The 14108-nt window shown below is 38.8% G+C and overlaps 1 protein-coding gene across 2 annotated transcripts in view; it reads left to right on the top strand.

Moving 5' to 3' along the window:
- LOC136855830 (reticulon-2-like) overlaps positions 1-14108 on the top strand; it is a 140433-nt gene that overhangs the window by 123737 nt on the left and 2588 nt on the right. For both annotated transcript variants that reach the window (XM_067133188.1, XM_067133187.1), the window contains 3 exons: positions 9855-10062; positions 11912-12050; positions 13564-13739. In XM_067133188.1, the coding sequence (XP_066989289.1) occupies positions 9855-10062; positions 11912-12050; positions 13564-13739 (523 nt within the window). The remainder of the gene's footprint in view (positions 1-9854; positions 10063-11911; positions 12051-13563; positions 13740-14108) is intronic.

The raw sequence follows: 14108 nt of genomic DNA, 5'->3' as shown, positions 1-14108 counted from the left end.
AAGTTTGTATGAAGTTTTTCCTTTTTTTTTCTTATGGGGAGAAATTTTCAGAGGATAAAGTGTGTCTTTTCTCGAATACTTCCATCTCATGTATGGGACGGATCCTCCGTGGAATATAGATATGGAAAATATTAACTAATCATGTACAAAGATTATGCATGTGAGCGAGTTACATATCTTTATAACTGATAAATACAAATTGTATGAAAATTATCAGTTATAACTTAGAATTTTAGTGTAGAATGTACAGAATTTGGACTAAGGAAATCGACCGGGCCTTTCTTCCAATACTGTTGCCCGTAGGGGGTTAGCGCCGTCAGTGCACCCCATGTGGTGCACTGTAGGCGTTGCGTTACTTAAGGTTCTTAGCAGCGTGGCTTCCTTAGGCCCCTAGCTGCTATAACCCCTTTCGTTCCTTTTATTGTACCTCCTTTCATATTCTCTTTCTTCCATCTTACTTTCCACCCTCTCATGGTGCAACTGCAAAAGTTTTCCTCCTGTTACACCTTTCAAACCTTTCCACTCTCAATTTCCGTTTCAGCGCTGAATGACCTTATTGGTCCCAGCGCTTGGCCTTTGGCCTAAATTCAGTTCAATTCAGTGATGTTACAAAATTGTGAACAAATATTCTCATGCTCACCCTTGGTATTCTCAGTCTTATAGGGTTCTCAGTCTTAGGATTCTGTCTTATAGGATTCTCAGTCTTAGGATTATGTCTTATAGGATTTTCAGTCTTATAGGAGTCTCAGTCTAAGGGTTCTCAGTCTTATGATTCTCAGTCTTAGAGGATTCTCAGTCATAGGATTCCCAGTCTTAGAGGATTCTCAGTTAAGGATTCACAGTCTTAGAGGATTCTCAGTCTTGTAGAATTTTTAGTCTAAGGATTCTCAGTCCTAAGATTCTCAGTCTTGTAGGAATCTCAGTCTTATGATTCTCATTCCCCGTGTCCGTCATGGTTCGGAATGCCAGGTGTGAGCTTGCTCGCAAAATCCGAGTTTGTATCCTGGTGCTTTGGGCAGGGCAGCTATTGCTTATTGCTTCTGCTGCCCTTGGCACTGGGTAGTGCCAAGTTATAAGCATTGCCTCCATGGCAACTGTTGCTAACGTGGTGGGCTCGCTTGCACACCAGCGCAAGCAATTGTGGAGGTGAACAAAATGTCTCTTGAATTTCTTGCTGCGTTCTTCCTCAGAGCAACTTGCCTTGAGGTTAGACTGTCGGTTTTGTGGAAGAATTTAAAGTTTTCATTTCTTTTTTTTTTTTTTTTTTTTTTTTTTTCGAAAGGCGATCTTTGGTGAGCACAAGGCTTCCCGGAAGGCTTGATTGCATCACATCTGTCAGAAAAGAGTCATAGGACTCGTCATTGAAGAAAACTGCAACAATGAAAATGCACCAGCAGTTCTTTCATTGTATGAATCACGAACTCAAGGGTCAACCACTCTAATATGCACTGTAGGCATTAGCTGCTATAACCCCGTTCATTCCTTTTGCTGTACCTCCATTCATATTCTTATATATTTCTTTCCACTCTCTCCTGTCAGTTGTTTGGTAGTGCAACTGCAAAAGATTTTCACTCTTGTTAAACCTTTCAGACCTTCTTACTGTCAGTTTCCGTTTCAGCCCTGAGTGACCTCATAGGTCCCAGCGATTGGCCTTTACATTTTTTGCAAAGCTGAGCTTGTTGCGAGTTGACATGTCCTGAATCGGTCTCTTGGAAATCGAATGTTGATTATATAGTTTTTTGGAGCTTCTGAGTTGGCCTGATTGCAACAGGCCCAACAGCAGCCTCAGGTTTGGGAAAAATAATCCTATTGAACGCCCAGGTTGTGATATAAATACTCATTTGAATGAAGATGAGGCGTGTTTTGCTTCGCATGTGAAAAGAAGCCCTTTCAAAAGCTAGTGACGCGATTTCTGACACTGCATAAGTACTGGTTGCGTGTGTTTGTCAAGTCCTCGTCTCATTTTGTAGAAGTTCTTTCCTCCTGCATGCCTTGGGAAATGTGGGTGTGTGTGTTCCATGTGACTTCTCGCAGCAGTTCTCACTGGTCAGAAGAAAAATCAAAAGTTAGTTGCGTTCAGTAAAGACTTATTAGTTTTCTGTCAAAGAAAACTAATATAGAGATGGCTATTTGTCTGTCCGTCCGCACTTTTTCTGTCCGCCCGCAGATCTTGAAAACTGTTAGGCGAGAGGGCTGCACTTCGGTATGTTTGATGACTGGAGGGTGGATGATCAACATACCAGTTTGCAGCTCTCTAGTTCAGTAGTTTTTAAGATCTGAGGGCGGACAGAAAAAAAGTGCGGACGGACAGACAAAGCCATCTCAATAGTTGTCTTTTCCAGACAACTAAAAACGTCATTCGAGTTCAGTAACGGTGATGACATAGAAGCTTTTCCTGGTACAACTTATTTTAAGAGGTGTATACAAGAAGCCTGCTAGTGACATCAGTGACATCAATCAGTCACAAAGGCTAATGGCAGAGGACACATGAAAATGATGTCACCGTTCCAGTGGAGAGCATGATGTGGTATTGGCTTTGAAAGCTCGAGATAAGCCCGGGGATGGATGGCTTTTATTGAATTACTCTCTCTCTCTCTCTCTCTCTCTCTCTCTCTCTCTCTCTCTCTCTCTCTCTTTTACTCTTTACAGAGTAGGGCGTTCTAACCTTCCAGTCCTCTCGTTCCTACAGATTTTACCCGGATACATTTGCGAGTAGGGCTTGTGAAATTCTCTCTCTCTCTCTCTCTCTCTCTCTCTCTCTCTCTCTCTCTCTCTCTCTCTCTCTCTCTCTCTCTCTCTCTCTCTCTCTCTCTCTCTCTCTCGTATCTAACGGATGAATGTTCTCTCTGGTGAGACTTGAAATACAGCGGGCTTAAAGGTCTGGGCTTCTGGGCTTGAATGTTCTCTCTGGTCTTGAAATACAGCTATTTTTTACTTAACCCGTGGAAAGGTAGCGACTAAGTCCGGTAGACCAAATTTGTTGGAGAGGAATTTAAGAAAAATTAAAGAATGCCGGGGAAACATTCCTCTTCTCGGAGCTTAGTCCTAACGCAGCTACTCTACGAGACGTTAGAGAGAGAGAGAGAGAGAGAGAGAGAGAGAGAGAGAGAGAGAGAGAGACTGCCCCACACACAAACTACAGCAGTGAAGAAGTCTTCTTCGCTTCTTGGTACTCGTGTCGGAAATGAAAATAGAATTGCAGTTCGCTTCCTATTTATAGCGTCGTTTTGGGTGGCTTCTAAAAGGAAGTCTCTCTCTCTCTCTCTCTCTCTCTCTCTCTCTCTCTCTCTCTCTCTCTCTCTCTCTCTCTCTCTCTCTCTCTCTCAACATGCGCCAATCCTGTAATGGTTTTTAAAGCATCTTTTTAGGATCTCACATACCTGATGGGGAAGACTTGAGTATTTTGACAAATTCTTTCTCTCTATTTTGAGTACAATGTCTTGTCTGTCAGTGTCACACACACACACACACACACACCTTGTCTCGCAATTCCTTCACTGTCTGTCTGTCTGTCTGTGGTACAACTCGAGAACCCCTTTCATTCCCTTTACTGTACCTCCATTCATATTACCTTTCTTCCATCTTGCTGTCCTTAACCCTCCCCTAACAATTATTTCATAGTGCAACTGCAAATCTTTCAAACCTTTTACTCTCAATTTCCTCTCCAGGCCTGAATGACCTCAGAGGTCCCAGCTCTTGCCCCTTGGCCTAAACTCTCTCTCTATTCCAATCCTGCAACTTGAGCTACAGGTGATTATTGAGACTTCATATATCTGGCAGTTGTATTGCACCCAGGTGACACGAAGGTCAATGACCTTACAACTTCAGCCGTGACCGTAATGTTATAAATAGCTGTCGTCGGGAGCGAACGCTAGTCTTCTGTAGACACACCTTGTCTGGAAGATGTCTGGAAGACGTGTGCGAGGTCCATCCACACTGTGGTCGCCAAAGGTCTTAGACATGCAATGCTGTAGCGTTAGGTAGTCTTAGAATACTTGTAATCTTTAAAGGGACACTTTATATATATATATATATATATATATATATATATATATATATATATATATATATATATGAGAATACAAGCACGAAGAGAAGAGAAGCATTAGCGAAAGCGACACGAACATAAACATATATAAAAACAGCAGTTTAGACGTCGGAAAAATAAGAGCAGGCGGGAACGGCGCTTTGAATACAGTAATACAAACGCAGTTATAAAGATTATTGTAGAGGAGAATGAAAGTGAGAGAGAGAGAGAAGGTTAATTATATATTATATATATATATATATATATATATATATATATATATATATATATATATATAACTATATATATATATATATATATATATATATATATATATATATATATAATATATAGATATATATATATATATATATATATATATATAATTTTATTATTGCAGAGGAGAGAGAGAGAGAGAGAGCTATAACTAGCCAGCAGAGCCGAAGTTATTTTGGCTCAAATTTGGCTCATGGCAAGAGAGAGAGAGTATTATGAGCAGGTGGGATGGGTGATATATATATTTTTTTAATTTCTTTTTTGCCTCCTTTTAAAAATAGTTGGAAAGTTTCACCTGTTTGTGACACTCCGTCTCCGTTTGCTGACTGCGGAGATGTTGAAAGGGTATATATATATATATATATATATATATATATATATATATATATATATATATATATATATATATATATAATGAATGAATGAATGGATTTTTTTTTTATCACATCACCGTGATTCATATACGAGCATTAAGCTACAAACGTCCTTTAATATCCAATTCGCTCTACCTCGGAAATAATATATTTTCATATATGTTACCCAAAGGGGCGTTTTTTAGTTGATAATAAGTTCGTCGTCCCGTGGGCTCGAACCACCGAAGACAAGAACTCAGGACTACAGTGACGCGAATTTAACCACACGGCCAACAATATATATATATATATATATATATATATATATATATATATATATATATATATATATATATATATATATATATATAACTAGAAAACTTAAGAAACCGTAAAGACCGTAAATAAAAACCATTGCTGTATTTTTTATATATATACCGAAAACTCCACAAATCCCTTAATATTTGTCGAAGTAAAACTCACTACTTGTTCCGGCGAATTCCCTGTCCCTGGGCGGAGTTTGTCAGTGCCCCTGACGGGACATGCGTTGCATTCAGGGACTGGATCATGCGTAGGGTGGCTGTTTGAATATGCACGAGGCAGGTGATCAGGCCCCCCCCCCCCCGCCTGATGAAAGCCCATGGCGTTTCGGACCACCTCCCTTACTTCCTTCTGTGCGTGTTTAATATATAAGTCTAATCCTTCGGGCCAGCCCTAGGAGAGCTGTTAATCAGCTCAGTGGTCTGGTAAAACTAAGGTATACTTAATATATACATACACACACACATACACACAGACACGCACACAACGCCATAAGGGTAAGAATTACGAATCACGGCACGAAAATGATTTGAGAATCAAGCTTTTCAGATGACGAGATAGGGTGAGGAATTGAACCGTAAGATGAGTTGTGATGAAAGGTAGGTTGGGACGCTTGGAGTTGTCCTTCGCGCAACCCCTGGGGAGAACAGAACGTGACTGGGGTCGTCCTCCCCTGTTGGCACCACCACATGGGGTTGGAACACCCAGAACTCCCTACTTTGGGTGAGAAGAAGTGTTAGAGATTCGTACAGTCAAGATTGTACTCGTGGTTCAGTAGTAACCCAAAATACTTTTCTCGTTCTGTATTGTACAGTAGATCATGTAAGTCCTCTGGTATTCATTTTCACAAAAACAAGTGACAGTAGAATTTACGAAGTACTGTACCAGCAGCAACATATGTCGAGTATGTGTTAGCATGTGTATTTTGGTACACGGCCAAGTCACGAACAGTGGCAGTACGCAGCAGTGTAGATGGGAGATGCCCATATAAATAAAACAAAAGAGAATCTGGTAGTTATGTCTCTAGACTTAATGTGCTCGGAACTTTGCCACCATATATATATATATATATATATATATATATATATATATATATATATATATATATATTATATATACATTCTCTATGAATTCTAGGGTATTTTGTTATATTCTTTGTATGTATGGAAATCTGAGAAAATGTATGCAATTTATTTTGTATGTATGAAAACCTGAGGAAATGTATTTAATGTATGCATGTATTCCATTGTAAAAGCATATTATGCCTAGTACAGTTTTTTATCTTTCAAATTTCAAATTCTCATTCATTCATCACCACGTGAATGACCTAGCCTATTTGGTCCCAATTCTTGGGCCTATGGCCTCTAGACCTGGTATAGTTCATCCTAATCCTTCGGCCTAGCTCTGTGAGAGCTATTTAATAATAATAATAATAATATGCATCGAGGCATGGCGAGTACTGTACATTTCTCTTACCATAATCGTGGTTGTAATTATTCCATATGTGTTCGTACTATTCCGCATGCGTTCGTACTGTTCCACATGCGTTCGTACTATACCGCATGCATCCGTACTATTCCACATGTGTTTGTACTATTCCGCATGCGTTCGTACTATTCCGCATGCGTTCGTACTATTCCACATGCGTTTATACTATTCCGCGTGCGTTCGTACTATTCCACATGTTTGTACTATTCCGCATGCGTTCGTACTATTCCACATGCGTTTATACTATTCCGCGTGCGTTCGTACTATTCCACATGTTTGTACATGCGTTTACTATACTGCGTTTATTCCGCGTGCGTTCGTACTATTCCACATGTTTGTACTATTCCGCATGCGTTCGTACTATTCCACATGCGTTTATACTATTCCGCGTGCGTTCGTACTATTCCACATGCTTTTGTACCATTAGGCATGCGTTTGCACTATTCCGCATGCATTCGTAATTTTTTCTAGACTTAAATACTGCAGATTTTTTATTTCGTAATATCTTGGCGATGCATAATTTTTTTAAATAAATAATGTTTGGTATGACGTCATGCGCTAACAGCCCAAAGCTTTGACGTGAAAGTGAAATAAGAAACGGAAAAGACAGCGCCATCTATCGGTGGGTGATGCGGTACTACGACGTGGGTTCCAGCACGGTCCAGATATTCCAGCGTGGCTTGTTACTTCGGCCAACTGGGCACAGTGCTGTGGGCATTACGCTCTCCTACGCCTTGCTGTGTCTGTCTTCGTGGAAGTCGTGAACCTCTCTCTCTCTCTCTCTCTCTGCCTTTCGACATAGGTATTGAGTCTCTCTCTCTCTCTCTCTCTCTCTCTCTCTCTCTCTCTCTCTCTCTCTCTCTCTCTCGAATTGATTCCCTGTGTCGCAAGAGATTTGCTTTGAATTTATAGATTTGCAATTAAAACATTTCTATCTCCGTGTCAGTTTGTAACTTTTATAGGTTTTTATTATCCACATCTGTGCCTGTCTGGAATTTAGGTGAAGATGACACTGCTGTAAAATACAAGTCCACAAAAAAAAAAAAAACAAGAAACTGGTTATTGTATTATCTCAGAATTCCTACACACAAGGCCACAAAAAAACAAAGCAACTGGGTATTGTATTATCTCAGAATTTCTAATGAACCGAACGATAGGCATAAATGGAAAGTACAGCAATTTTGCTTTCATCGCTCAACCTGCCTTTCATTCCGGTAACCGTCTCTACCCTCCCCCCTGGAGTAAGTCCCCCCTTCCTCCACACCCCCGACATCCCTGGATGTAGGCGGGCGATCCAGTTTTTGGATCAAGTTTGCCCCGGCACTGGCAGTACGCATAGTTATTCCGTCACTTTCTGGTGGTTGACTCCAGTACTCCCGTTTGCAAAGCTACGCAGAAAGTTCTGTAGGGCTTTTGAGACATTGCAGTTCTCTTAGGTCTTGCCTGTTTCGAATGGGTCGTCGGCATTACAAAGACGAGAGGAATGGCTCCAAGCAGATGGAGTATGAGCCGCCTCCAAGCAGGGGACCAGGTGTGCATCGGAGACTTCTGTTATAGAAGCCGGATTTTGTATGGCCCGTCATTTGCTTATTTGTGTGCAGTGGTCTTTCTAAAAAATATGAGATGCTGTTGAAAGTTGTAAGGAAAAACTCTGCAATTATTTCTTTTAACCGAGATTTTCTTATATATTGCAATTTGTGTTAAATTTTTATGAGTGCATTTGCAATACTGCCAAAAAAATATGGGATGCTGTTAAAAGTTGCGAGGAACAACTCCGCAACTGTTTCTTTTAACCGTGATATTCTTATACATTTCAAATGTGCTAAATTTATGTGGATGTATTTTTTAAGTCTTGTGGGCCTAATGGTGATTGTGTTTTGTTCTCAAGTTTTCTATTGTAGCTCCTGATGAAGTTATCACTAAGGAGTGTTTTAGGAATGGAAAAGTTTTTGTTTCAAAAGGTCCCTGAAATGGGATACAAGGAGTATAAAAGGTATTTGGAATTTGGGATCTCAACATCTGGAAGGAGTGCATGAAGATTAGAGCTGAACTGCATAGTGTCTGTGGAATGTCATCATGTTGCTGATGAGCCACTGCGAGCTGTGTATGCTATATATGTATGAAGCCACTAATTTTTTATTTACTGTATATATGTATATATGTATATATATATATATATATATATATATATATATATATATATATATATATATATATATATATATAGAGAGAGAGAGAGAGAGAGAGAGAGAGAGAGAGAGAGAGAGATGCTGTATATATATATATATATATATATATATATATATATATATATATATATATATATATATATATACAGTAGTACCTCAGATTTACAAACACTTTAGGGTTTTGGTTTTGCTGTGAAGTATCAGACACTCAATTTCCTACAGCTAACAGCAATTCCATATGTGTCGTAGCATGAACTTACCTATTCTTTACATTCTACATTCAATGGAGAGAGGTATTTAAAAATTCACATGTAAAATGGTAGACAAGCCAATAAAATAATTATTTTAATGTTAATGATAAGTACAAGTATTTATATATGTGTTTTTGCTATTCTGTGGTGTGGTTGGAGGGTGGTATGCATCCCAAAAATATCAACTGTACAGAGAACCAGAGGATTAACACTGCAGGGGATCCCTATTAAAATACTTGGGTATAGGGATTTTTTTGGTGTTTGAACTATCAAAATCAAGCGTTTTTAGAGGGGTGTTTTTGTGTTTGAACTATGAAAATCAGCAGTTACGAGTGGTTTTAGTCTGTTAGTACAACTTGCTAGATGTGCACTGTAGGCATTACAGTACTGAAGGGTGTATGCAGCATCCCCTTGGCTCTCAGCTGCATGGCCAGCTGTTTACCTCTCCTCTATTCCTGCTTCCATCCTTCAGCCTTGCTGTCCAACTTCTGTTACTTCTTAGTGCAACTCTGAGATTTTCTCCCATTTTCACTTTCAGATCCTTGTACTGTACTGTACTTCATCTCTTTTATTTTCTGGATCTCTTTCGCCTTGCTGTTCAACCACTCCAGTGCCCTCTTTTCACTGTGTTAAGCACAGAATGGCCAAAAGTGCTCCAGGGCTTGGCTTGACAACCTAAATTTCTTATATCAAATCAAATACCGTAGCAAAAAATGTGTATTGGAAGAAACAAATTTACATATAAAGGGGCCATAGTCTGATGCTTTTACTGACAGAAATCGCTGGATGAAATTTTATCGCAGGAAGTGTAGTTTTATTTTCTGCTTTATTTTTAGTTGCCAGCTTGCTATTATTAAATATTAAAGGCTTAAACAAGGAACCTTATTTGTTTTTTAGTCAGTAGTAATGTCATAACTGACAAGTGGTTAATTATAATTTTTTTTTTCAGTGGTTGACCTCATCTACTGGCGCGATGTGAAGAAGACAGGCGTTGTCTTTGGAAGCCTGATGGTTATCCTCCTGTCTTTGGCCTACCTGTCCCTCATCTCTGTGGTGGCCTACACTTCCCTGGCTCTCCTCTCCGGAACCATCACTTTCCGTGTCTACAAGAACATCATGCAGGCAATTCAGAAGTCACAGGATGGACACCCCTTCAAGTAGGAAGCACAGATTTTTTGTTTTCTATTTTATATTGCTTCCTTTAAAATTATTTTGTTGATTTTTTCACCAGTCATCAGTTAGAAAGGTGGGTTTACAAGACCACGAAGCCCTCAAAAGTCTGGTTGTATGCTGAGCCTTAGGTCAGTCTAGGGCAGTGCATCTTGCAGTCTATTTAGATATTGTGGGTTTGATTTCCCAAAGTCATCTTTTTCCACTTCCCCTTAATTTTTTTTAATCACAAGACAGCCTTTTAAATAAAGTCTGTTATTGCTTACAGTCGACCCCTGCCTATTTGTGGTTCTGGATTTGCAGCTTCACCTATTTGCGGATTTTTCTGTGGAACTTATATCCATATTATTCATGGAAAATTTGCCTATTCTTGGAATTTTTCATAGAGAAATGTTCGCCAGTTACTTTATTTTCATATTACTTTTTGTGACTAAATACAATTTTCATGATGAAACTATAAAAATTGGCACTTGAGTGTTTTTAGAGGGGTGTCAAGTATTCGCGGATTTTAGCTATTCCTGGGTGTTGTGGACCCTATCCCCCGCAAATCCCAGGGGTCGACTGTATCTAATTATTTCTGTAAAACATTGTGGAAATGTGATATCTTTTATTTAGACACATTGCTTGATTTGGATGAATTTATTTGCTTGTCTGGGGCCTAATTTTCATTCCTTATTGTTTTGAAGGTCTTACATTGCTAAGTCATTGTATAAAGATTGAGGCTACTATTCCAGACAATAAGCTATTTAATGTGATTCCCGTAGGGGTACTGCCATCTGTGCACCTCATGCGTTGCACTGTAGGCATCACTTAAGGTTCTTTGGAGCATTCCTTCGGCCCCTAGCTGCAACCCCTGTCATTTCTTTTACTGTACCTCCCTTCATATTGTCTTTCTTCCGTCTTATTTTCCGCAACCCTCTCCTATCAATTGTTTCATAGTGCAACTGCGAGGTTTTCCTCCTGTTACACCTATCAGACCTTTTTACTGTCAGTTTCCGTTCCAGTGCTGAATGACCTCATAGGTCCAGCGTTTGGCCTTTGGCCAAAATCCTATATTCTCTTCTATTGAATGTAATTTAATGTAATATACTGAAGCTCTTTTGTGATTTGGCTTATAGAGCATCATATATGTATTGTCAGTTTTCAAGGCAGTGTTAGTGTTAGTGTCTCAATTTTTCTTTTAAATATAATACCTGTGTTCCAAGATTTGCTTGATAACTATTTCAGTTGCAATATAGAGATATAGTTAGTTTCTGTCAATGTTCTCTCCCGCAGATGAGGATTGGGACAAGAATGCTATAGGACCTTTTTTTAATGCATAGTTTTTTATTTTTTTTTTTTTTGGAGTGTAATAATATTAGCTTATATATACAGTATAATTTATATTTTTGATGTGTACTCTTACTGACAGTTAACAGTGAATGATTTTGGTAATAATTCAGTACTAGAAAATTTCAGTGTTGCCACTATTCAACCAGCCAAGTGAATAAAGCAATAAATGTGCATAATATAAGTTAATCATCTTTTTCAATTGTCAGAAATTATCAAATGTGCTCATTTTTATCATTTCATTTAAAATAGCTTGGATATCACCAAAGCTAGTTCTTACTTCAGTGTCTTTAATTATACTCGCTGCAGTAAATGTTATCTTGACATGTGCAGTACATTATGCTAAATAAAGGCAAATGCAGTTTTTCTCCCAATATGTGTAAGTCATTTTACTGAAGTATGAAGGTGTATACATTTGTAATTCCCTCTCCCTCACTCTCTGTCTCCTAAGACATAGTATAGAATACTGTATGTGCATTCTCAGTAAGATCCACTCACTCATTGCAGAGCTATCCTGGAAATGGACACAGATCTTCCATCAGAGAAAGTCCACGAAGCAACTGATGTTATTGTGTCACAGATTAACTCCACAGTTTCTGAACTGAAGCGACTATTCCTTGTTGAAGACCTCGTGGACTCTGTCAAAGTAAGTGACTTCATGTTTGTTCTGACTCAATCTTTTAGATGTTTATCAGTGTAAGGTGCTGATACTCCGAGTAGGTCAGCTTATGGATGCATTGTGGTACTATCAGTTTCCGAGTGGATGTGAATGTTACTGCTCAGTATGAGGTGGTGATAAATGTTATGGTGGTTCTGTAGTTTGTCCCCATAGGGGGATAGTGCTGTCAGTGCACCTTACATGGTGCAATGTAGGCATTGCTTAGGGTCTTTGCAGCATCCCTTTGACCCTTAGCTGCAACCTCTTTCATTCCTTTTACTGTACCCTATTCATATTCTTTCTGCTATCTGACTTTCCACCCGTTCTAACAGTTGTTTCATGGTGCAACTACGAGGTTTTCCTCCTGTTACACCTTTCAGACCTTCTTATGGTCAGTTTCCATTTCAGAGGTGAATGACCTCATAGGTCCCAGCACTTGGCCTGAATTCTATATTCTGTAGTTTGTCATCCCATGTCTCCCTGTATCTCCAGTGGTTTTCGATTCAAACTGTTGCAGTCATGAAACCCGAAACATTTTGGAGATAAACGCTTGGTATATTGATGAATTTTAATGAGGCAGTTTGAATGTATACATGTCATGATTGTGTTTGGAACAAGCTGAATCTGGTAGTTATAACGTAACTACTGGATTTCATCTTGTGGATTATGCAATTGGCTGCTGAAGAGCAGAGGTAGGAGGTGTCTGGGACATCCTCCATGACAGCTTGTGAAGTAATAGGAACTACTCAAGATTGTTCTTTGCTTTGTCTCCCTGCTATATTATATAGATCCCTTGTATTTCTTATAATTGTAAAATAGATATGAACTACAAAAAGGTACTAAAGTATTCCATTAAAATACTACCATTATATTTGCCTGGCCTTATGAAGAAAAATGGGAACTTAACTTTGTCAAAATATTCATACTGTATATCCTAATACCTTGTTATAGTATTATTTATATAAGCTGTCAGTTGTAGAAATTTTTCTGTACACCAGCGATGTTTCTTTGGTTTGAATTAGAGTATTCAGGCTTCTATATTGATCAGTGGGGTGGGGTGTTATTGGGTTTTGTTAGAGTACAATGAATTTTGAGAAGAGGACCAAGAAGTTACTTGTGATTCGGTACAGTGTGTAAAGCCTATGGGTCATGGAAAATTTTGATTATTCTTCACATTAAATGAGTTTCCTAGAGTTTCTGCTGTAATCTTGTCCAAGGTTATGTACTCACCGCAGACATGGGTTGAGAGGGCATGTTATCACTTGTTACAGCAGCAAAAGAAATATGGATCTTGGCAATGTAGCAGCTGTTTTATTTAAAAAGAAACCAATAGGAAGTTATTTTGGCACCTAGATGAGTTAGTGCAGTTTGTTAAGGAAGGTGGTACATTTGATAAAACCTGTGAACAACAATTTGGAAACAAGATTGACTTATTGTAATTCTCATATCCATATCAGTTTACTTAATGTATCTTGCACCTAATGAGTTTTATTAATTCCAGTTTGGTTGCCTTCTGTGGTGTCTGACATACTTGGGCTCGTGGTTCAATGGACTGACACTCGTCATCCTGGCGGTAGTGGCACTATTCTCTCTCCCCAAGGTCTACGAGCAAAACCAGACACAAATTGACCAGTATGTTGGTCTCGTCCGTTCCCAAGTCAATGATGTCATGTCCAAGTAAGTCCATTGTTTTGGCTAAGTGCCTTTTAGTTTGGATATTCAGCATTTTTTCTTATATTTACTATAATTCTTTCGTTACCTGTTAAATAGCAAGTTGCATATTTGTGATAGTTCAGGAGCAGAATTCTGGAAATGGTTACTATTCGTAGGAACCTTCCTTTGCGGTTTTTATCCTAGAACACTGGAGGGTTCGTGATTAGTAGGAAATTGTGTTATAATTAAACTTAAAAGCAGGAAGAAAATACATCAGTTTCAAATTAAATAGACTAGAATGATTGTAAATGTATGTATATTAAACGCACACAGTAAACATATCAAAAGAGAACACCTTTTTAGTTTTCTCAGAGTCAAAAGGTTACTGGCATT

Source organism: Macrobrachium rosenbergii, chromosome 33 (assembly GCF_040412425.1).
Source record: "Macrobrachium rosenbergii isolate ZJJX-2024 chromosome 33, ASM4041242v1, whole genome shotgun sequence".
Taxonomy (NCBI): Eukaryota; Metazoa; Arthropoda; class Malacostraca; order Decapoda; family Palaemonidae; genus Macrobrachium; species Macrobrachium rosenbergii.
This window is presented reverse-complemented; position numbering and strand designations above follow the sequence as displayed.